The sequence below is a fragment of the Acomys minous genome, assembly GCF_964271855.1.
Source record: "Acomys minous genome assembly, chromosome: 10".
NCBI classification, from domain to species: Eukaryota; Metazoa; Chordata; class Mammalia; order Rodentia; family Muridae; genus Acomys; species Acomys minous.
The window spans coordinates 65,636,891-65,660,954 of NC_140491.1; the positions used below are offsets into that span (position 1 = coordinate 65,636,891).

The 24,064-nt window shown below is 50.6% G+C and overlaps 1 protein-coding gene across 1 annotated transcript; it reads right to left on the bottom strand.

Moving 5' to 3' along the window:
• Positions 1-420: 420 nt before the first annotated feature.
• On the bottom strand, positions 421-8,257 carry LOC311607403 (ficolin-2). Its single transcript, XM_084799053.1, has 9 exons — positions 8,101-8,257; positions 6,227-6,340; positions 4,198-4,251; positions 3,943-3,978; positions 3,288-3,320; positions 3,004-3,131; positions 2,513-2,642; positions 1,558-1,692; positions 421-924 (listed from the first exon to the last, which is right to left on the bottom strand). The coding sequence occupies exons 1-9, from the start codon at positions 8,180-8,182 to the stop codon at positions 674-676; spliced, it is 963 nt and encodes a 320-aa protein (XP_084655179.1). The 5' UTR covers positions 8,183-8,257; the 3' UTR covers positions 421-673.
• Positions 8,258-24,064: the final 15,807 nt, after the last annotated feature.

The window sequence follows — 24,064 nt, forward strand, 5'->3', positions numbered from 1 at the left end:
ACCACACCCCACTCAGTCTGTCATTTAGGATGTGGTTCTGAAGATGGCATGTGCCCTGGGGGAGGCAGGCCCCTCTGCACCTCTCCTCAGGTATTACTGGCACATGGCTCACCAACTCTGTGGGAAGTGCCCACCACATCTGCTATTCCCGGGAACCGCTGGCTCACAGAAATGCTCACACAAAAACAGAAGGGCTGGTGTGTGCTCCCAACCTCTTAGGAGTGTGTCCTGGCACCAAGAAGACCTTTTAATGGCCATGCAAATTGCTGTGAGCTATGAGGGAACAGGGGAGCTGGGATGGAGACAGGTCACTTGTGGTAGTGACAGAGCTGGGGAATCAGGCACTGGCCTTTTCCTCTGTGTTAATCAATGGACTTTCCAGCCCTTCCTGACCGTCAAGTTCACAGACAGCTATGCTGGATGACGCAGATGCGGCGAGATATTCAAAGTAACACAGAAAAACCACAGACACCTGTCTGTCAGAGAACAAGGACCTTTTGGAAATGCATTTTGTTCCTTTTTGGTGAGACTGTAGGTATGTGAGAAGAGCCAGCTTGGAGGTCACGGGCTGTGCAGACTGGGCAGAGTAGGGCAGGGTGGGCACACTCCCTCCTTGGCTGGCAATGAGAATGGAGGTTTTTTTTGGGGGGGGATGTCCTCCCTGTGTGGGGAGCTAGATGAGGCGCACCTTCATCTCAGAAACCTTGTAGCTATAGTTGTACCCTCGCCATGACTTCCAGTTGATACCATTTGCATAGGTCTTATGGGGACCCCCAAGGTACAGGCCGTTTAGATTGGAAGTGTGACATTCCTTGTACCACCAGGCTCCACGGTAACGCAGGGCACAGCTGGAGGAAGAATCAATGTCATTGTCTTGGTCTTTGGTGGAGAAGAACTGGTTCTTGTGGGCAGTCAGGGAGTCACCTGTTCAGAAAAAGCATGTGTCATATAGATGCCAGACGCCTGCTAGACAGCCACATCTCCTGCCTGTGACTTTCCTATCCTCAGTTGGAGAATCTATCAGTTGAGGGGCAGGTGAGAGACCCGGCTTTACAAGCTTCTGCCATGGCCTTGCCTTGGGTCCACAGTAAAGGGTCCAGGTGACTAAGGATCAAAATCATGAACCAAAATTAATCTTTCTTCCTTTTGAGCTTACTTCCTTTAGTTTCCTGTCACAGAGATGGAAGTCTGGCTAACTTGGTGTCCCAAAGGTGCTCCTTTGGGGAATTGGGGCTTTAGCAGCCACAGAGAGATGACTGCCTCCTTCTGACTTCATCAGGGATGCTAGTCAGTGGTCCTCAATCACTACGCCATGGGGCTGGGTGTGGGCCCTTAGTTCTGGACTGTGGGGCAGTCCAGGAGTGCTAACAGACCGCATCTCATGGTCCTCATGTGGCATAAAGATGCAGATATTAGCATTTTGCAGATGGTTACCTGGGACTAAGAGTCATGGACCCAGCTCAAGGCCACCAGGGGGGAGATGAGAAGTAGGGCCCTTCTACCCCCAGACTGGTTCAGAACACCCCCGCCTCACAACCCCTCCTGAAAGCTGCTTACCAGCACCACCTCCAGTGAAGTTCCCCAGGATGAGCTTGTACTTCTCCTCCTCTCCCTGGATCTTGAAGGAGCTGTACTTGGCAAAGTTCTGCTTGCCATCGAAGTCTGCAAGATCCACCCGCAGCTCACTGGTTCCTGCAGGGAGTGGAATGGGATGTGAAGGCTCAGAGTTTGAGGTGAGCTGGCACCAAGCAGGAGATGGAAGCCAGAGCATAACTGAACGCTATCTGAACTGGGCAGCCCTAGGGAATTAATTCACCTGGGTAGGTGCCAACATCTTTGGGCTATAGGAGTACCTTGGGGTTGCCCTGTATTTCTAAGCACCTTTCACATGTTCTACAGGCAGTACCCACTGGCAACATTCCCTTGGCATGATCCCAGCATGCTTTAGTCTGTGAATTCTCCCAGAAGGCTGTGCTTTCTAGTGCACTAGGTACTTTGTTGTGCAAGTTGTTGTTGTTGTTGTTGTTGTTGTTGTTGTTGTTGTTTTAATTGAATGCACAGGAGCAACATAATAAGTTGTCCTGACAGTGTCCAGGACTATGTGGTTTTCAGTGGATGATCAGACAGGCCATGAGTTAGTGTTTTGTACCACGGTGGGGTGAGAGGGGCCTTAGGGATCCTGCTCTCTGTGGCTACTAAAGGCAAGGGGGACCTCTGTAGGACCCAGAGGCAGGTGTTCTGGGTGAATTAACAGCAAGAGAGGACAAGCGATGTCCCCAAGACTAGCAGGCAAACCTCTTCTGTTGGGTTCTGGGATGTCAAAGCCCACAGCAAGAGAGGTCCCTTATCCCCTAATCCTCACCCTCTGCAAGGCCACATCTCACGTCCTGAAGGTCCGCCACTGTGCATTGTGTTCTAATCACCCAGGTGTGTTCTAACCACCTGGGACTCCTCTGCCCACAGCCCAGGTCTCAGGGTCCCAAGGTTACCACATCAGGCTGGCACTGCCTACCCTGGGCAGTTAGAGCATGAATGTTGTCGTTCCCCAGCCAGAACTCCCCCAGCTGACTGCCAAAGCCCTGCTTGTACGAGGTCCAGTCCCGAAAGAAGTCCACAGAGCCGTCGAGCCTCCTCTGGAAGACCTAGGACAGTGAGGTGTTCACAGAAGTCAGCATGGGGAACTGAGCCTCAAAGCAGAGCAGGAATCCATGGTCTGCAGAGTAACGGGAACCTAGTGGCAGAAGCAGCCATGGCAGGCCCCATGCAATGGAGGAAGTAGCCACATGTCCCAAGCCACATGGCAGGAACAGGGGTGTGCTGGCCCCTTCAACATGTGCTCTCCCACACAGGACGCCTGCCAGCATTTCTCATCCTGTATCTTTAGAGAAAGAAGGGCTCCCTCTGAAGTACTGAAGGACAGAGAATTCCACACAGCTCGTTTTCTGTTGAGTATGGGACTTGGTTTCTGAGAGTTCGGGGCCTGAGGGCTAACCCAACACTCACAGTCCAGCCCCCACCGTCGGTGTCCATGTCGCACAGCACAGTCAGGGGCCTGCAGTCTGGCAGGTAGATGGTGTACCAACCAGTAAGAAAGTGGCCCAGGGTGAGCACCTCCTTGCAGGTCCGAGGTCCTGAGGACAGAAGCAGAAAATGAGGGTGGCACTGGAGCGTAGGTCTGCTCGGAGAAGATTGGCTTTATAAAGCCCATGGTCACATAGCAGGGGCATAGAAGTGGAGGCAGGGGACAGGGAATATCTGTACGGGGACAGGGTAGGTGATGTGGTCACCTGTAGCACATGACTGAGATGGCCCGGTGTCTCCTGTGTGGGGAGAGAAGAGACACTGGTTATAAGTTGTGAGGCCAGCAGCCTCACCCCTATTGGCCCCTGGAACCCCACAAATGTGTGAACTGGAAAATTCCATGACTCTCCTAGACCCTCCTCTTGGGGTACATGGTCCAGCTGCCTGGCTTTTCCTCCACACCTGTGGTAAGTGCTGTCCCTAAAGGCACCCTTGTTAAGGCCTTGTGTGCCAATGAGCATGGATAGGCCTGCCTAACTCCCAGCATGCCTCAGCTATGCTCTGCCAGAGTGTCTGTCTACCCAGAAGGCCCTTGTGGGCGAGGGGTGTCCTTGGCATTCAGAACTCAGGAAGATCCCCCTTCATCATAAAGAAAGCTTGAGATCGTGTCTTAGAGTTTTAGAGTTTTACAAATAAATAAATAAGCAAGCATTGATTATAAAAGAATTCAAATCAGTTTTGACAATCACCCAAATAGGCCACTAGCAGGTTTGAAAATCCTGCCCCCTGCCAGCTGCTGTACCTACTGCCCAGACAATAGGACCCCAGGCTGAGGCCCTTCTCCCTAGGCATGTCTGGACATGGCCGATCTCTCTCTACACAGTGATGTGCACACCCGCAAGACACAACATGGGGACTCACCTTTCTCTCCTTTTACTCCTTTCTCTCCTTGGTCTCCTGAGGGAAGAGAACAAGACGCTGGTGCCTAGAGCATCTGGTCAATTGGGGGCTAGCCACCCAAGGCAGCCACTGCTCATGGTCAGCTGGTGAGCTTGAATGGGGGTTGGGAGGCCATGGGTAGTGCAGTCCCTCCCCACCTCTCTCCCCAATTCCCATGCCTTTATGGACAGGTGGACATGCCCACTTAGCATCCCAGTGTATCTGAGAGGCTGTTACCTTTGGGTCCAGTTGGTCCTGCCTTCCCAGGTGGTCCAGGGAGGCCTCTCTCTCCTGAAAATCCAAATATACTTTCTAAGAAATGCATCCACCATCATCCCCTGGAAAAGTCTCTGCCTAGTTGGCAAACTCCTGACCCTGTCGTACTGGCTGTAATGACCTCTGGGATGGCAGCCAGGCTCGCTGTGGAGGATGCAGGGGGTGGGGTATAGCCTAACTTGTGGTTGGGCACTGGGACCTCAGGTAGGCACTTCCTAAGTTCTCATATGCGCCTTTGTCCAAGCTGAGTGCACCAGGCCTAGGCCATTGCAGCTTTACAGTGGGAGACAGGGACAGGGGACATGTCTTCAGAGATGCTGCCCTATCAGGTCTCTGCAAGAAGAGGGCAGGTCTCTCACAGAGTGTCCATGGAGAACACTGTGGCTGCATCATGCCCAATGACCCTGTGCTAGCTAGCTTTTATGTCAACTTGACACAGGCTAGGGTGATTTGGAAAGAGATAAGGACTGAGGAAATGTCCCCACCAGCTGGCTTGTGGGAAAGGCCATGAACATTTTCATGTTTGGTGGTTGATATCAGTGGGCCCAGGGCACTGTGGGTGGTGCCACTCCGGGTTAGTGGTCCTGAGAGTGAGGAACACAGGGTGAGCAAGCGTTAAGGAGCAAGCCAGTAAGCAGAATGTCTTCATGGCCTCTGCATTACCTGCTGCCTCCAGGTTCTTGCCCTGACTTCCCTGGGTGACAAACTACAAGCCGTGAGATTAAATAAATCCTTTTCCTCCCCAAGTTGCTTTTGGTCATGGTGTTCCGTTACAGCAATAGAAACCCTAACTAAGACGGCTCCTGGCTCGATGGAAGCTGTGAGGTAGTCACAAGGTCCTCCTTTCAGGTTCTGATTGCAGGAACCACACTGGGCCCCAGCACAACATTGCTGGTGTCCACAAGTACTTGAGAGCTCCAGGGTCCCATTGTCAGGTGTACCCAAGGACAGAGCGGACCTGTCCATCCTCTACAGATGGCCAGGAGGGTAAGGAGAAGCAACTCACTGAAGGGAGGCTGCTGCAGCCCCACTGACCCTACAGTGCCCCGAGGCACACTAGTTCCCACTTTGGGTCAAATCAGCAATGTACATTGTTAGCAATTTACTTTTAGGGACGTGGGTTGCAAAGGAAGAGGTCAATACCCCTCCCGCATTGCTGGCTGTTCCATCCTGGCCATGGGATAACCTCTTGCCCGATGTCCCTCTGCAGCCATCTGAGGGCAGAAATCTCTTCCTCTGCTGGGGCCAAAGAGATGAGCAGGGAAGTGGGACTTAGCCTGGGCCCACTCACATTAGCTCCAAGCCTGGCATCTTCTAGGGGTATCATTGAGGTGTCCAGTTTTGTCCTGTGTCCACCAGATCACCACCAGGCTCTACCTGGGGTACCTTCACGCAAGGGGCTCACCCAGGCAGCTGTCAGGCTGAACCTCAGAGCACATCTGTCTAAGGCTGATTCAGGAAACATAGGTACCACCACTGTCTCTCACCTTGGGAGAACAAGTGTGCTTGAGGTCTCCACCACTGCTAAGGTAATGGTTCAGGGCTCCAGTGACTGTTCCCTGAAGCAGACCCCAGATGGAGGGTGCCCCACTTTCCCTGGAGTGCCAACTTAGGAAGGCACTGGTCCCTTTGAGCCTTTGTTCTTTGATCATCTGAGGCAGGTAGAGAAGAAAACAACATCCCAGCTTTCAGGCAAAGGTGTCAAAGTGCCTGCTGCCTAAAGTGTCTTCTAGGACCATGTGGAGCAAACATTGGTAGGGGCCCAGGAGGCTGTAAAACATGCCTGGAGCAGCTAAGATGGCCCGGAGAAGCCCTGCTGGATCATTTCAGACCTGTTGGACCTAGTTTTTGTCACTGGCCATTCTGTCAAGGTTCCCAGTGTAAGACCCAGAATGGGAGGGCCTGAGGCAGGTATCCGAGTTCAGAAGACCAGACTCAGGACCCCTCCACCCCTGCTGTCCCTTCCATGGACCCCTTCCCCAGCACACACCTGTATCTCCCTTGGCACCTGCTTCTCCCTTGGGCCCCACAGCTCCGGGCAAGCCAGGGCAGCCTCGAAGGATGGTAAGCTTGTCCGAACCTTCCAGATCCAGGACCTTCACTTCTGCAGAACAACACAGGCATCAATTACTAACCCTAGGGCAGCTGCCATCTCAGCCATGTCAGCCATGGACAGAGGGCTGCAGCCAGAGTCATCAGCCTCCTCTGGAAAGATGGGGCTGAAGTCAGGTCTTCCTTTGATGGAGACTAGGTCCATCCTTGCCCTGGGAAGCTGGGCAGGTCGGAGGGGAACGCAGGCTGGAACCCTGCCTGATGTGGGAAGCCTACTGAAAAATGAGTCTTCCAGTCACCAGAGCTGTGGCCCTGTGACAGATCTTCTAAGGCCCCCCAAGTCTCTGTCTCTTCAGCTCCAAGTGGTTGTGGGAACTAGAGAGATGGCTCAGTAGTTAAGACACTTGCAGAGGAGCCATGTTTGGTTCCCAGCATCCACATGGTACCTCACAACTGTCGGTAACTCCACCGGAGGATCTGATGCCTTCCTCTGACCTCTGCAGGCACCAGGCATGCAAATGGTGCACAGACATACACACAGACAGAAGAGCCATACTCATTTAAAATTTTTCTTAAAGAACAGGGCTGTGGCAAGGACTCAATTTGAGAATGAAAACTAAAGTCTTGACATCATTCTGAAACTTAGAGAAGGCTTTTTAAGTGGTTACTGTTTCTGGGGGCAAAATCAAATCTTCCTAGGAAATTGAGTCAGTGTAACATTTTGTCCCAATCTTGAGGGTTGACCATGGATGACAGAACTAAAAGAGGTCTCCTAGGAGAGAGGAGGTGCCTACCCCAAAGCACAGCTGGAAACAAACAGAAGTTGCCACACTTTAAGAAGTGTTGTTAGTTAACTGCCTTGCAAAGTGCATACCCTTACAGAAGTACTCTTGATATAAGAATAGAGCCTGGCCCACCTCGGTGGCCAGAGGTCTGTCTGGTGTGCTTCTTCTTGCCAGGGTCTTTTTTTTTTTTTTTTGAGAATTTAATTACATTTCCCCCTTCCCTTTCCTCCCTGTAAACCCTTCAATAAATACCTCCCCTCCCTGCTCCCCTTCAAATTCATGGCTTCTTTTCTCTCTCTCTCTCTCTCTCTCTCTCTCTCTCTCTCTCTCTCTCTCTCTCTCTCTCTCTCTCTCTATATATATATATATATATATATATATATATATATATATATATATATATATCCCTTTGAGCTCATATAATGTTACTTGTATGTATGTTTGTTTATAGGGCACTGGACAACCGATTGGTGGGAAGGGCCACCTCTCCTGCCCCTACCTTTCCTCAGTTGTCTGTAGTTCTTTGGGTAGGGTTGAGGCCTCATAAGCTTTTCTCTGTCCAGTTTTCTTGCTGGGCCCTTTCCCCTGGGTGTGGGCTGTGCCTTGCTGTTTGAGCCCCTTCTCTAACCATGTCACCATCGGCACAGCTGTCTTGAGCCTAGAAGCAATATCCCCAGGGTAGGCAGAACTGACCAGGGATCTTCTCCAATTCAAATCCTTGCACCTATATACCATGAGACCCTTGGGTGCACTTTTACCAAAGTTACCAAGGGTTGTGGCAGCCACCAGATTAGATGATCCTAACATTTTTCTCCAAAGTCCCTAAGAGGGTAGAAAACAACGGTGCCAGGGTCAGCAGTCATAGGTCCATGGAAACACCACCTCACCTGGTCCTGATCATTCAGAGTCTGTCCTTAGAGGGTGACACTAAGCTGAAAAGAGCTTCTCAGAAGAGGTGGGTATGGGGACACTAAGCAGGAAGTGAATGGGTGAGTCCCTGCTTTCAAGGACTTAGAGTCAGCCTCACCTGGGCAGGTGTCATCAGCATGTACGGCCAGGTCTTTGATGTAGAGGGTCAAGATGAAGAGTATAGCAGGTCCCAGGGCCATGGTAACTGCTCAGCTCCCTGCCCTCTCTACAGCTTTGCAGAAGCACCCCGTTTATATAGAGCAGGAACCCCAGCTCCCCACCCTGAGCTCCAATGTCCTAATCTTCAGGAGACAGTCATTTCCTGGAGGTCTCTGGTTGCACAAGAGACTGAAATTGTCGCAAGGGTGTGTCTGTTCTTCCAGTGAGGCCTTTCAAGGTTCACTTCCCCTGCAGAGGCACCTGATCCTAGTCCAAAGTCACCTCTATTTGCAGATAACATGCCTGTTGGTGGCTTAAGCCAGGCATGGCCCCATCGTCCCTTTCCATGTCCCATGAGGCTTTAAATCATCTCTTGTGGTTAGGTAGAACCCCAAGACGGTCAGGAATGAGTTGGTTGTTGAGAGTTTGATGTAAAAAGATGTCTCAAGCACCTGTGACAATCCCTTGTCGTTACCAGCCACCAAGCTGGAAGAACTTACCTGGCACTTACAGGTAGAGAATTGCTGTCCCATAGCCGGCAAGGGCAGGGGCTGCTCCTCACACTCACACCAGAAGACCCATCTTGCCGTCTCCCCCACCCCACCCCCATTACCCACCGTCAGGCTAAATTCTGTCTTTTGAGCCCTGTATCCTGCAACCTAAGCCTAAGTTGTTGTTGGTTACTCATCTGAAAGCTGTGGCCATCTGATGTCATCACTGGGAAACAAGGTGTCAGGAGGGGGTGTTAAGGGATAGCTAATTTCTGAGCCATGGTGCAGCATAGATCAGTTTGAACCAGGAGGGCAGACACAGGGACAGTCAGTTAAGAAACCTAGCAAAAGTCTTGTGGAAGAGTCAGGGTAGGATTGAGGGAGCTGGAGAGGTCAAGGGCACCACAAGAAGATCCACAGAGTAAACTAACCTGGGCCTATAGGGGCTCACAGAGACTGAACCACCAGCCAAAGAGTATGCATGGGCTGGACCTAGGCCCCACTATACAAATGCAACAGATGTGCAACCTGGTCCTCATATGGGTTTCTTAACAATTGGAGCAGGGCTGTCTTTAACTCTGTTGCCTGCCTTTGGATCCCTTTCCCCTAGCTGGGCTGCCTTGTCTGGCCTCAGTGGGAGAGGATGTAGCTGCTCCTGCTGTAACTTGATGCGTCAGGGTGGGTTGGTACCCATGGGAGGCCTCTCCTCCTGAGGTTACGGGGATGAGGGTATGGGGGAGGGATGTGAGAGTGTGACTGGGAGGAGAGGAGGGAAGTGGGACACTGGTCAGTCTGTAAAGTGAATAAAAGAAAGAAAGGAAAAAAGAAAAGAAACCTAACAAAATATGTGACACCTGCAGGAACACAGCTCGAGACTGCACTGTTGAGAAAGCATAAGCAGGCCTTTTCTGAGTCCCCCAGAGCTGCTGAACCAGGAAACACAAGGCTGCGGCTCCGGCAGGCAAGCTTCTCTGTGGCAACTAGTTGGTTCAGGATCAGTATTTACCTGGGGTTTAGGCAAGACAGAGAGAGGGAATAAGTCTCTGAACCCCATGTGCCAGCTGCCTCTGCCAGCACTGCTCCTTCTGCAAGTCACCAGGGGATATGTCACCAGTGCAGCCACGTAGCAGGGGGATGCTGCTGAGGTGTGGCTTACGGCAATGACAGTGCAGCTGCTATGGTTTGGACGTGGGAATTTAATTCACACTGTGGTAGGAAGTTCGCAGGAACTTAACTCCTCTGTAGTGTTTGCAGGTGGGGCCTCTGGCAGCCAGTTGTATTGGTTACTTTTCTACTGCTATGATAAAAACATCACAACCCAACCAACAAATAGAAGAGCTTATTTGGGGCTTATGGTTCCAGAGGATTAGAGCCTCTAATGGTGTATCAGGGGCAGCAGGAAGGCAGCTGGAGCAGCGGTTGAGAGCTCACATCTCAAATGGCAAACGGGCGGGAGATGGCACCAGAGATGGCACCAGTGATGGCACCAGAGATGGCACCAGTGATGACACTGGAGATGGCACCGGTGATGGCATAAGTGATGGCACCAGAGATGGTACTATAGATGGCACCAGTGATGGCACCAGAGATGGCACCGGTGATGGCAACAGAGATGGCACCAGTAATAGCACCAAAGATGGTACTATAGATGGCACCAGATATGGCCCCAGAGATGGCACCAGAGATGGCACCAATGTGATGGCACCAGTGATGGCACCGGTATTGGCACCAGAGATGACACCAGTGATGGCACCGGAGATGGCACCAGTGATGGCACCAGAGATGGCACCAGTATTGGCACCAGAGGTGGCACCAGTGATGGCACCAGAGATGGCACCAGTATTGACACCAGAGGTGGCACCAGTGATGGCACCAGAGATGGCACAAGTGATAGCACCAGAGATGGTACTATAGATGGCACCATAGATGGCAGTGGAGATGGCACCAGAAGGCACCAGAGGTGGCACCAGTGATGGCACCAGAAGGCACCGGAGATGGCACAGGAGACAACACGAGTGATGGCACCAGAGATGGCAGGAGGCTTCTGCCTCAATGCCAGCCCCCAGTGGCCTTCCTCCAGCAAGGCTACACTGCCTAATCCTATCCAAACAACTCCACCCACTGGGGAACAGGTGTCCAAATGCCTGATACCATTGGGGGGTATCTCATTCAAAACACACTGTGAAGGTGTCAGGGAGTAAATGCCACAGTCAGTCCTGGTGACTCTGTAGGAAGAAGGAGGACTTTGCATAGCCACATACCCACATGCTTGCCCATGCGTGTATACATATACCCTCATGTATGTACACACACAGGTCTATGTGCATGTGAACATATATGTACATATATATACATGCACACAAATGGACACAATACATACAGGTATGTATATACGTATTCATGAATATGTACCTGTACACACACACATATACATAAACACACGTAAGCAATCCTACCTTTCACCAGGGACCTGTGTCACCACTGCCAGCAAGAGGCACTAGAGGCAGACCCTGGAATTTGCACGCCCAGAGCCATGAGCCAAAACAAGCCTCTTTTCCTTATAAATCACCTGTTCTGTGGTCTCTTGGTAACATAAAAGAGACAAATGCAGCCAGGTTCTGTTATATCCAAATACTTTAAATTTGGCTGCATGAGAACCACTCACTGGCCTCTGGCAACAGCAGTCTGGATATTTAGGATTGTCGGTCTGACTGAGCACAAACAGCTAAAGGTCACAGACTTGCATGAAGGCACAGCCCCAGTTGCGAAGCTCTGGGAGCATAAATCTTAAAGAAAGAAAATAAGGCTTCTGGCTTCTTTTTGCTACGAAAATTTGCCAAACTCAAAAGCTGCTAGGCAGCTATGCCATGCTAAAGGTCAAATGTCAGTGCCAAGGGCGGGGAAGAGTTTGCGTTTGGGATCTAGAAGTAAAGTGAGCTAGCTCTCAGCACTCTGGTAGATTGCCTCCGAGGATGTGTGTGCCAGGAAAAAAGCTCAGTTCTAGAAACAGTTTCAGGTCTTCCCAGGTTGCTTGTGCCCACAGACTGTCAGCCGAAGCCTTTTTGCAGGGAGACAAGAGCATCCTGAGCTTCACAAGATGTCTATAAAGTGTGTGTGTGTATGTGTGTGTGTGTCTGTGTGTGTGTCTGTCTCTCTGTCTGTCTGTCTCTCTGTCTCTGTGTCTGTTTATTTGTTTGTGTGTCTCTGTCTGTCTCTGTCTCTGTCTCTCTGTGTCTGTGTGTTTGTGTTTGTGTGTGTGTCTCTCTCTCTGTCTCTATGTGTGTCTGTGTGTATGTGTTTGTGTGTCTCTGTCTCTCTGTCTCTGTCCCTGTCTCTGTGTGTGTGCGTTTATGTTTGTGTGTATCTCTGTCTCTCTGTCTCTGTATGTGTGTCTGTGTGTTTGTGTCTCTCTGTGTGTATGTGTTTGTGTGTCTCTGTCTCTCTATCTCTGTCTCTGTCTGTGTGTTTGTGTGTGTGTGTGTCTGTCTCTGTATCTCTCTCTGTGTGTTTGTGTTTGTGTGTGTGTCTCTCTCTCTGTCTCTGTGTGTGTCTGTGTGTATGTGTTTGTGTGTCTCTGTCTCTCTGTCTCTGTCCCTGTCTCTGTGTGTGTGCGTTTATGTTTGTGTGTATCTCTGTCTCTCTGTCTCTGTATGTGTGTCTGTGTGTTTGTGTCTCTCTGTGTGTATGTGTTTGTGTGTCTCTGTCTCTCTATCTCTGTCTCTGTCTGTGTGTTTGTGTGTGTGTGTGTCTCTGTCTCTGTATCTCTCTCTGTGTGTTTGTGTTTGTGTGTGTGTCTCTCTCTCTGTCTCTGTGTGTGTCTGTGTGTATGTGTTTGTGTGTCTCTGTCTCTCTGCCTCTGTCCCTGTCTGTGTGTGTGTCTGTGTGTTTGTGTGTGTCTCTATCTCTCTGTGTCTGTGTGTGTGTGTGTGTGTGTGTGTGTGTGTGTGTGTGTGTGTGTGTGTGTTTCTGTGTATGTGTATAGAGGGAGAGATGGGGAGCCGGAAAGGAAGAGAGGAGACAGTGGCTGTCAGGAGTTAGCTCCCTCTTCCCTTTCTGAGGCAGGCACCCCTTGGCATTTGTGTACTGTGTGCTTCAGGAGAGCTGCCCTGAGAGCTTCTGGCCAGTTCTCCGGCCTCTACCTCCCATCTCTCCAGAGAAGAGCTGAGATCTTGGATACAGGCCACTCACTGCTCCAGGCGGTCATGGAGGTCAAATCCAAGTGGTCAGGCTGTGTAGCAAGTGCTTTTGCCTGATGAGTCATCTGCCTGACTGCCTATATAAAGGTGTGTGCATTTAAGTAAACATTAGAACAGGATGGGAGAGAACTAGGCTCGAAAGGAGGAAAAACAACAGGTCCAAGAACCAGCGAAGAGAACACAAGACAAGGAACACAGGCCACAGGAGCCAAAGCTGCACCCTAACAGTGAAAGCCTGAAAGCATCCCCTGAGATGCAAGTGCAGAGTCCTCACAGAAGATCTTGGACATTTGTGCTCATGGAAGGCTGTCCTGTGCTCATGGATCAGGGTGACCATGCCGCTTGTCCTGAGTGAGCCATGTATTCTTCCCTGCAGGACACTGTACAAGATGCATTTAAAATGCACAGAAAAGCCACGATACTTTTGAGCAGGCCCAAGAGACACCAATCTGCCCTCCAGTCAGCAGAGCGTCCCACAGAGCAGCAGTAATTCAGACAGTGTGCTGCTGGCTCAGGGTTACATAGTCGGACAGTAGGACCAGCCACAGGTCCAGAAACAAAGCAGGGTACGCCCTGCCCTTTGATCTGTGCCAGTGGTGGCTCTATAGAGAAATAAGGAATGGAAACTTTGAATAAATGCCACAATCAACTGACTATGTGTATAGAAAAACAAGAAGTTGACAGTTGACTTGACTCATAAAAATGCAATCAACATTGTGAGAGCTGCAAATCCCAGCATGAATGGTAAGGCCCAGTAGCTTTAAGTCATACTATATCTTATCAAATGGCCTTGGTGGTGTCTGATAGAAGATAGGAAACTGCCAGCCACAGAGGGAGAGTTTAAACACTGGTGTGAGCTATGGCAACAGCATTTGTTTTCAAAATACATCAAGGCTGGGCAGGGGGAGAAACCTGAGACATCAATCATCAAAGCATGCATGGCAGAGAGCTTGCTTGGTGTAAGAAGGCTTCCTGGGAGCCACCCTCCTCTGCAAAGCAGAACAGTGACTCCAAGAAACGCCTGTAAGCACGGGTGCCTCCTCCCAATACAAACAGCAAAGTAAGGCTAGAGAGATGGCACAGCAGGTAAGAGCACTGCCTGCTCTTCCAAAGGTCCCGAGTTCAATTCCCAGCAACCACATGGTGCCTCACAACCATCTTTAATGAGATCTGGTGCCCTCTTCTGGCCTACAGTTGTACATTCTGGCAAAACATTGTATATATAACAAATAAATAAATCTTAAAAAAAAAAAACAAACAGCAAAGTACACACAGCACTGGTGATCAGAGGCAGACAGTTAAAATCATGAGCCACCACCATCACCATAGCCAAGGATGAAAATGTTTCAAAGAAGTAAATTACACAGGGTTTGGGTGAGAAGTGGGGACCCTCCCCCATTATCACAGAGGATATACATGGCGCACACCCATCTGAAAGCCACTTGGCATCATGTCCACATGCCTCTGTGACCAGTGATCTCAGCATCCAGGCATGGTAGCTCACTCTTGCTCAGCAGGAAGATACTGGGGCGCACTAGGAGAACAAAAGGTCTGCCCGCTGTAGAATGGACAGCATCCCACAGAAGCTTGCTGGAACTCACAAGCAGCCAAGCACTGAAGAAGCCAGGGTTTTTTTTTTTTTAATGCTGGACAAGGGCCATGGCTATCGGCGGAGGGCTTGTTGTACAAGGGTGAAGGTGCCCAACACCTAGGTAAAAGCCAGGTGTTTCTGCAACCCCGTCTCAAAAAGTAAGGTGGAGAGGGATTGAGAAGGACCTCCAGCCTTACACACATGTGCAAGAAAAGTCTATTATTGGATTGTGTTTGTGCAAAGGTCACAGGAGTAGAGAGCAAACTCGAGTAGTCAGATTAAAGGGTGTGCTTAGTGCTGAAGTAGAGAGAAAATCAAGACTCCTGCCTCCCAGAGGGACTTGTAGTGTGGACCCTGACAAAGGGCCCTGGGAGGCTGGGCACGGCTGCAGTCAGATGGTGGGCTTTGGTGAATAGAGGTTTTGGGTTCCTACAGGAAGGTCAGAGCTAGGAACAGACTGAGCACAGGTGTCAAGGACAGCCTTTATTGCCTCCTGCTGCAAGCTCCAGAACACCACCCACTCTGGCCCTCAGTGCCGGTGCTGAAGAGCAAAGAGAGAAACCAGTGCAACCAGAAGCCCCTGGACAGAAAGTACATTCCTTCTATAGGGACCACGGCCATGTAGCCTGGGCCACTGACCCCTTGCTTGTGGGACAAAAGCCTTCACCTTGAAAGATGCAATGGTTCCTCATTCGGTGAGCTGTGGCTTATGTGGATAGGAGGGAAGGGCACTTGCAGCCCAGGTGACAAGGCTGGGGCTGCTCTGCAGGTTCTGGGAGAGACGAACTGGCCAGCTGTTCCTCTCAGGGGCATGACTAAGGCAGCCAGTCACCCATTTCACCATGAATGGCCCTCTGTTCTGAAGTACCCGGAGTCCTTTGCTGGGACACCCACTCCCATGAAACATGGGACCTTTGCATTGCTCCATCTCTGTGCTGCCTTCAGCTCTACTGTGGGACAGAGGGAATCTGCCAAGTTCAGAGCCCTACAAAAGGGGCTGAAGATCCTCTTGCCACCAAATTTGAGGCAATTCCTGTTTGAGAGGAAAAGAATTCAAGTTATCTTGTATACCGAGTGTGTGTATCCATGTGGGGGCCCTTCTCCCCAGCCCTAGGACTCTCACTCCACACTTCCTGCCTCCTTCCTCCATTCCTGGCCTCCCAAGTAGCCAACTTCCCCAGTCTCCTGTCCCTCCACAGGCCCCTGTCTGCTGGAGCCTGCCTCTGGGGATGCACCATTAAAAAATCTTGAGAGTTTTCTGTTCCATTGCTTCTGGCTCAGGACCCTTCAGCTCGGACATCCTCAAGCCTGGCTGCCCCCACCCCAAGATGCTTCCTAGAGTCCCAGGGAGAGCCCCAAGCTGCTCTGCTCCCCACCCTCTTCTCCTTTGCCTCTGCACACAAGCACAATAGTCAGAAGTTCCGTAAGATGCACAAGTCCACGCATTTGTCAGCTCACAGCTGTAAGATCCCAAGGGCCCTAAGATGGACGATGTTGTGTGCCCCTCAGCTGGTGCGAGAAGGAGCAGAGCGCACGCCATCACATTTGGATGACGTCAAGTTCTACAGAGGAGTGAGGTTCCGGCTTATACCACACTGTGGATGGGCTTCCAGGAGAGAGCCGCGCAACACTGTATGAGCCGCTCCGCGTCCGATGGCCTAGAACAGGCAGATTCAGAGGCGGCACACGGCGGCTGTCAGAACCTGGACAGAGCACAGGGAGGCAGGAGGATGACAGGTTAAGGGTCTGGAGGTGTCCTGCAGGTGATGAACAATTTCAAAATTATTATGAAATTGTAGAATGTGCTGACGTCATGTGACTCCAAAAGACACAAAACCCTACTGAACTGAATACTTCAAATGGGTGGAGCTCCATGGTGCATGAATTTTGTCTTAATACGGCCGTTAAAGAGTAAAGAGACCGGGAAGAGGTGGATAGAAGGCCCAGGGACCCAAGCCAGGGCTCCGTAGACACTGCAGACATGCGTGTTCATGTATGTGTGGGTATGTATGCCCAAGTATTCATAGACATATAGAGGCCAGAGGTCCGATTCCGCTGTCATTCCTCAGTCACTGTTCACCTTGGTTTTCTATTTCTTGTTTGGTTGGGCGGTTTTGCTTGGTTTTTGTTCCTCTTGGGTCTGACTCACTATGTACTCTGGAAGGCCTGGCGCTTGGTACGTAGAGTAGGCAGGTCTCAAATTCAGAGAGCTGCCTGTCTCTGCCTCCTGGCTGCTGGGGTTAAAGACGTGCACCAGTGCCCAGCCTTTATTTGTTTGCTTTTAATTATGTGTGTGTGTGTGTGTGTGTATGTGTGTGTGTGTGTGTGTATGTGTGTGTGTGTGTATGTGTGTGTGTGTGTGTATGTGTGTGTGTGTGTATGTGTGTGTGTGTGTGTAAATGTGCATGCGTTCGTGTGTGCTTTCGCACACCATATTGTTCCTACGAGCTCAGAAGACAACTTGTGGACATTGGCTGATTCTCTCCTTCTACCATGTGGGCCCAGGATTGAATCAGATTGTCAGACCTCGTGACAAATGCCTTTCCCCACTGAGCCACCTTGCTGGCCACCACCTTGTATTTTTGAAACAGACTCTTTCACAGAGCCTGAAGCTTTTCCAGTAAGTTCCACTATCTGCCTAGCGAGCCCCAGGCTCTGTCTGTCCTCATCCCCATTGTGTTGGGATAATAAGCATGTGGCACAACACCCAGCTTTTTCCTTTTTTTTTTTTTTTTTTTTTCCTTTATGTGGGTCCTGGGTCTTGAACTCAGACCCTCATGCTTGCAAACATGAACTTTACTGACTACGCTCTCTTCCTAGTTGCAATACTGAAGACTTGAAGAGAGTGCTGCCTTTTGTCCAGGGTCACAGGATAGGAGGAGAGTTTACCTTTTGCCTTCTTTCCCATCTCCTCTCTCTTTCCCTTCTCTCTCTCTCTCTCTCTCTCTCTCTCTCTCTCTCTCTCTCTCTCTCTCTTTCTCTTTCCCCTCTTCTTCCCTCCCACCTGCTCTCCTTCTCCCCTCCCTTCCTCTTGTCAACTCCCTTTCTTTCACATTTCTTTGTCAGGAGCCCATGCCGTCATAACCCTGCCTTTGGAAAGCCATTTTCCAGCATTGTAGTATTGGGAAGGGCTCAGCAGCTCTGGGTGGGGGGCAGAGACTGAGAGGGAGGGTACCAGGCAGTGCCAGGCTCAGAGATGCAAAACTGCCAGTGGGACTTGCCGAGGTCAGCCCAGGTCATGAGACAGATGCACCTGGGGCTCAGCAGGAAGCATTCCTCACCCACGGCCTGTTTTAATTTCCCAGAGATAATAACGGGGCACAGAGTACCTGCCAGGCACCCAAAGACAGATGACCAGTACTTGCAGCATAATAGTCTGTGTCACAGAAAATTGGAATTTATATCTCCTGAGGCAGGGATCTCTTCACACCACGATTCCTGCATCCCTGGGACGCTGCGAGTCTGCCCTGGGCTGCTCGCCAGAGAGACAAACAAAGACAGAGCACTGTGGAGGAACTTTGCTCCCCCACGTCCTATTTTTAATATCTTAATTGAGTCTACAAGCCGTAGGACAGTATGGAGCAAACGAATCTTCTGATACACTCTTGCGGCTCTGCCTGGGATGAAGGTCACGTTCACCTTCTAAAGCGTCGGTGCGACAAATCAGACAAGCGAGGCTGCCACTTTCCTGGGGTTTTGTTCTGTCTTTGTGATTGTTCTTGCTTAGCTCCCCGTGTTTTTAAAGCGTGTGAGCAAAGCAGAAAAATCCAAGAGTATGTCCCCACCTGAGCAAACCTAGTCGTTCTGAAAACCCCAAATCCTTCTACAGCCTTTTGTTCCCGGGGCCCAGAACACAATCTGCTTTGCTCTTGATTTAAGCATGCTGACAGGCCTCTGCCCGCATGCCTGCAGCGTGGCGGGAGTGGAGCATGCCTTTCATATATAATGCATGAGCCAAGCAGCAGTGGATGCAGGGACCGAGAGCTTGGAGCTGTGTGGACCTCGAGTCCGCTCTCCATCCGCCCTGGAGCTTCATTCTTGGAGGCACTGCAGAAACACATTTACTCTGGATAAAGGTGTGGGCTGGGGCTGCGCGGGACATTTGTTCACAGAAGTGGATTTAATCTGAAAACTCACATTAGGACAGGATTAACCTTGTTGAAGGGGACTGTGACACAGGCAGAATATGGAAAGCTCATCCTAGGATGCACTTGCTGTGTAGGAGCAAGACTGGAGCAATTAGACATGTATGGGATGGGAATGCCTTCTCCTCAGCCTGCTGCCTCCCCTCAGTCATCTCTGAGGTGCAGGAACTCACCTGTGTCTCTGTGGAGTAGAGCGCAGGCCATAGCACAGGCCTAGCCACATGGCTTTGCTTCCATCCTTCTAGAACAATGACCTCTTCATTCTGGGGACAGGTGTGTGGGCTTGCAGGCCCGTGCATGCACAGGTGTACATACACCATCAGGAGCACAGTCCTGCCGAGGCTCTTTAGACACATGCTCTCTGCAGGCTAGAGAGTACCTTGTGTGGACTCCATCCTGTCCTAGGAATTAGAGGCACTGTAGGTTAAAAAAAAATCCCAGAGAAGCCCCTGACTGGCTGTTATCATGTCTGAATGGAATAGGCATGGAGCTTTGTGGAAAAGGCTGACCCACTTGTTGAGGGATCCTTAATCTAGGAAATCCTTCAGGCCTGTGCAAACCAAGATAATGGATCTCTCTATACCTAAGAGTCCATCTAGAAATTTCCGAACCTGGTTTGTGAGTTAAGCAAGCAAGCTATTGCCTCTTTCTCAAGCACTTTACTTTTTTTTTTTTTTTTTTTTTTTTTTTTTTTTTTTGCAGTTTCTCCACACGCTCTTTTAATAACAAACATTTCAAAAGGACCAGAGAACAAGAACTGAAGCCAGGCCGTGGTCGGCCCTGTGGTTTCCTGAGAAGAACCCAGATCCCTTGCTCAGCAGCTCCTGAATCAGTAGCTTGCAGTAATGAGTGAGGAGGAGGACTCGGTGACGCCTAGGCGCATGGTGGTGGAGAGCCTCGGGCTGCCTCTCATCTGAGGGGAGAGAACCTCAGCTGAGAAAATGCTTCCATAGAATCAGGCTGCAGGCATGCCTGGGGGGCATTTTCTTAATTACAGGTTGATGGGGGAGGGCCCAGGCCGTTGTGGGTGGAGCCATCCATCCCTGGGCTGGAAATCCTGGGTTCTAAAAGAAAGCAGGCTGAGCAAGCCATGGGGAGCAAGGCGGTAAGCAGCGCCCCCTCCCTCCGTGGCCTCTGCATCAGCTCCTGCCTCCAGGTTTCTGCCCCGCTTTTTGTTCCTGCCCTCACTGCTTTTGATGATGCACTGTTATATGGAGCTGTGAGTGGCCGCCCTAAGTTGCTTCTGTCATGGCGGTCCATCACTAAGACACTGCTCCTGAGCCTATGGAGGGACAGGGAAGCCTCAACATTGCTGCAGAGCAATGGCCCCGGCAGGAGACATCTGTATACACCAACCAGCCATCTTTGACATATAGAGCATCTTTAGTGACCTGAGAAGAGTGGGTGGTGTTCATGAGGGGTTAAGATGGCTCCCATAACCAAAGCCCCTTCTTTGGCCCACGGGGAGGCATATCCATCACTCTTCTGTTTTGAGGACATAGAGGCCACCTGAAGACGTCATGCAGGCTAGTCTTCTATGCCCCAGTAAGACTCCCTGTGTGAGGCTCTAGCCTCTGTCACAGCTCATGTAAGGACTGGTACCTCGGCCTTTCTGGATGGAGCTGTTTTGCATGTCTCCCTTTGAACACAAGTCCAAATGGACAATAGAACCAAGGAAATGGCCTCTTAAATCCAGACATGTCCCTGTCCCTGGCTCTCTATCCAGCACCTCTATCCCTTTGGCTCCTCTCAAACCCCAAAGGATGGAGGGCAGTCTTCTGCTAGGCACTTTGGGGGATCTGGAAGACCTGTCTTAGAGGTGGACTGTTTTTTCCCTAAAGCAGAGATTGGGTCCAGCTTCAGCAAAGGGCATGTCCCAGGAGCCTTTGGGCTGGGCCAGTGATGGAAGTCACCCCACCCTCCCTCTGAGATCCCTTCCTGATTCTCTTGAGGCCAAACTGCTGTGCTGGGACCAAGGGTAACACTGAGTGCCTCGCCTGGATATGTCTAGCAATGGACATAGTTAAAGGGGGAATCCGCCAGAGGCAGCTCAGCATGCCCCGATCTTGTTGGCAAACACTAGGCCTAGCCAGGGAAGGATTCTCTGCTCATCACAGCACATGCTTTCTGAGGCCCAGAGAAGGAGGCCTTTGGTTTTTCCCTGCCCTGGGGCCCAGGGGTCAACTGTTATTTCTGCTTTACCTCAAGCAGGGAATATGGGGTGGGGGTTGGGGGGAAAGAGGTGCGTGGCAACCCTGAAGTCTGACAGCCTTGCAAATGCTGGCCTAGGGGCAGCATCGTTCATACAGCTTAAAATGGAAGTTTTGGTTTCTTTGTAGACTCAGCTATGGTATGTAAATATGTTTTTGTTTTAATCCCAAATGTGGGATTTTAGTTTGCCCACAGCTCATAACTGCCTCCTGTGGGGAGTGGTCTTTGCCAGCTGGTAACGGCCTTGCCTTATTACGGCAGGGAGAAGGGTGTGGTCTAGGACTCTGCGGGAGATAAATAAAAGAGCCTGGAGAGAGAGAAAGGGTGGCATGTGGGCTGCAGTTTGGAGAGACCAGAGATGAGCAGTTGGAGATACACCAAGAGAAATGTTTCAACATAGTGGCTCAGAGGAGACTACTTGCTGTGTTTGCTGTTGAAGGAGATTGGTATTGCTCCAAAAGAACCCAATTGACCCTAAACAGCTGGGAGTAGATGGGTAGGTGAAAGGAGGAGCAGGGTGCTGGCTAGTTTTTAATGTCAACTTGACACAGGTTAGAGCCATTTGGAGAAAAGAAACCTCAATTGCCGAAAATGCCTCCACTAGCTTGGCCTGTAGGCAAGCCAACGGCACTTTTCTTGATTGATGACTGATGTGGGAAGGCTCAGCTCTCTGTGGGCTGTTCCATTACTGGGCTAATGATCCTGAGTTGTATAAGCAAGTAAACAGAGCAAGGCATGAAGAGCAAGCCAGTAAGCAGCACCCCTCCATGGCCTCTGCATCAGTTTCTGCCTCCAGGTTCCTACCTGGAGTTCTCTGCCTTGACTTCCCTCAGTGATGGAGTATGACTTGAGAATTTTAAGCTGAAATAAACCCTTTCTTAGCCAAAGTGCTTTTGGTAATGGTGTCTTATTACCGGTATAGAAACCCTAACTAGGGCAGATATGTAGGTGAGTGAGGAGATAGCTAAATGGATAATGAGTAGGTACTTGAATGGGTGGGGAACGAATGGACAGATGGATGTATGGATAGAGAGACACATTGGTGGTGGGTGGGTGGATGAATGCATGGTTGATGAGTGGGAACATGGATGGGTAGTTGAGCAGGTAGATAACCGGGTAGGTAGATGGATAGACAAGTAGATTATTAAGTGGATGTGTGGATGGATGGATGGGTGGATGGATGGATGGATGATGGATGGAAGAATGAATAGGTGGAGATTTGTCTTAAGAGGTGCTTTCAGCCCTGAAAATGACCCAGGGGACTAAAAGTCTGAATAGGTATTGCTTTGGTAGTGACTAAGCCTTGCCTACATCTAGTCACCTGACGACCATGATGATGACGACAAAGAGGACAACGACTAATTCCACCCACCAGAGGCCTCGAAGTTCCAGACAGGGACTGGGGAGTAGGGTGGGACCTGATTCGTCAGTCACAGCTGGGTTCCAATCAGCTGTAGCCCCTTCACCTCAGGTGAGTGGCTTCTCTCCCAGTGAAGAGTCCTCCTCCAACAGTGTCCATCACAGACCCCAGCACAGTTGTCTAGGCAGAGACTCTATGCCTAATGGCCTCGATCTTTCTATGGCAGAGAGAAAGGACTTCCTGCTGCCACAATGCACACACCTATGGGGACAGGCAGCTGTGTGGCCCCAGATCAGGCAGCCTCCTCCAGCCATGCCACCAGGCCTCTCTGCCACTTCCTGTGTACGAGTTTCTCTACTATGACCCAGGAACCCCCTCCCAAGGAGCCCTTACTTGCTCCAGTCCTCTTTGCTGGACTGTCGTCCGCATTTACTGAGCACTAACCCCATGCCTGCGTTCAGAGGTAGAGCTTTGAACGCCATCAGCAGGCCCCCTTCAGAAACTTCCTGACCTGCCCCTGCATTGGGGGTGGGAGTAGAGGCAAACACAAAGCAATACCACAAAGCAATGCTCTGTGTTGGGTACTTGTAGAAAGATAAGATGGGGACAAAGTGCTCCACAGAGATACAGAGGAGTCGAGGCAACCACTGACAAGGTGACAGCCACAACCCAAGCTCTAGCGTATGTTCTTATCCCAGAAGGCTGCCTGGCCTTCCTTCCAGCAGCCTCAGCCCTGTTCTTCAGATGGAATATCAAAGCTCAGAGAGGGTGTGTGGATGACCAGAAGCCACACAGCAAATGGGCAGGCATTGAGCCTATCTCTTCTCTCTCAGAAGCTTTCTGTTTCAATGCTAAGAGACGGTCAGGCCAGATGAATCTTAGCCATGTGGGGTAAACAAGTATCCACAAAGAAGATAAGAGAGAAATGTTACGGGGTGTCCACAAGCCAGGGTGACTCTTCTCTCGTGTTTGTGTTACAGTGTCTTTGCTTTCCAAACCCTCTGCAGTGGGGTCTATTCCTTCAGTGGCCAAATACAATGAATAAAAAAATACTTGATCTAATTTTTGATAGGCACCCAAATGGCCCATAATCTGGTGGCCAGGACACTGAAGCGTCAGGTCCCTCCAAGGGCCAATTTGAATTAAAAGATGGTGCCATGAATTGAATGTGAAATGTCCCCATAGGCTTGTGGTTTGAACTCTGAATCCCCAGTGGGTGGCGCTGTTCCTGGAGGTGACAGGGACCATTAGGAGGTGAGACCTGGCTGGTGGCAGTGGGTTGCCAGAGGCAGGTTCATGGTTCATGGGGGTGTGTTGTTCTCCATTGCCACCTGCTCATCTAAGGTGTGAACAGTTCTACTACAATCTCCCACTGCCACAAATGGAGTCGCTACTGCCATGATGGATGGAAACCATTGACACAGTGAGTCAAAAGCAATCCGTCAATCTTCATTATGCCAGGAGTTAGGGTCACAGTGAGGTCAAAGTAACCAGCACAGACGACCACAACGAGAAGTGCCTGTCTGGCTCAGGCCCACTGAGTTCCTTACCCAACCGTGGCCAGCTCACGTGCGCTCCTTCACAGATGATAAAAGCCTTTGTTCTACTTTGACATCTGATGCTGCCATAAACACCATGACCAGAAGCAATGTGAGGAGGAAGGGCTTGATTTCAGCTTACAGGTTACATCCCATCACTGAGGACCAATCGGTGGTGTCAGGAACTCAAGGCTGGAGCAGGAAGTAGAAACCACGGAGAAACGTCGTTTACTGCCTTGCCCACTCTTGCTCATGGCTGCTTTCTTATGCACGGTGGTCCGGGCCCTCGTGTACACAGGCCAATCTGATAGAGTCATTTCATCCTCTGAGGTTCCCTCTACCTGGGTTTAGGGTGGGTTTCTGTCAGGTTGACAATATAAACGAAACAGTA

Coding starts and splice junctions, on each gene's coding strand:
- LOC311607403 (XM_084799053.1), bottom strand. CDS start 8,182: ATGGCCCTGGGACCTGCTATACTCTTCATCTTGACCCTCTACATCAAA. Junction 2,643..3,003: donor CCGACGGTGGGGGCTGGACT/GTGAGTGTTGGG, acceptor TCACTGTCCTAG/GTCTTCCAGAGGAGGCTCGA. Junction 925..1,557: donor CTTCACTGGAGGTGGTGCTG/GTAAGCAGCTTT, acceptor TTTTCTGAACAG/GTGACTCCCTGACTGCCCAC.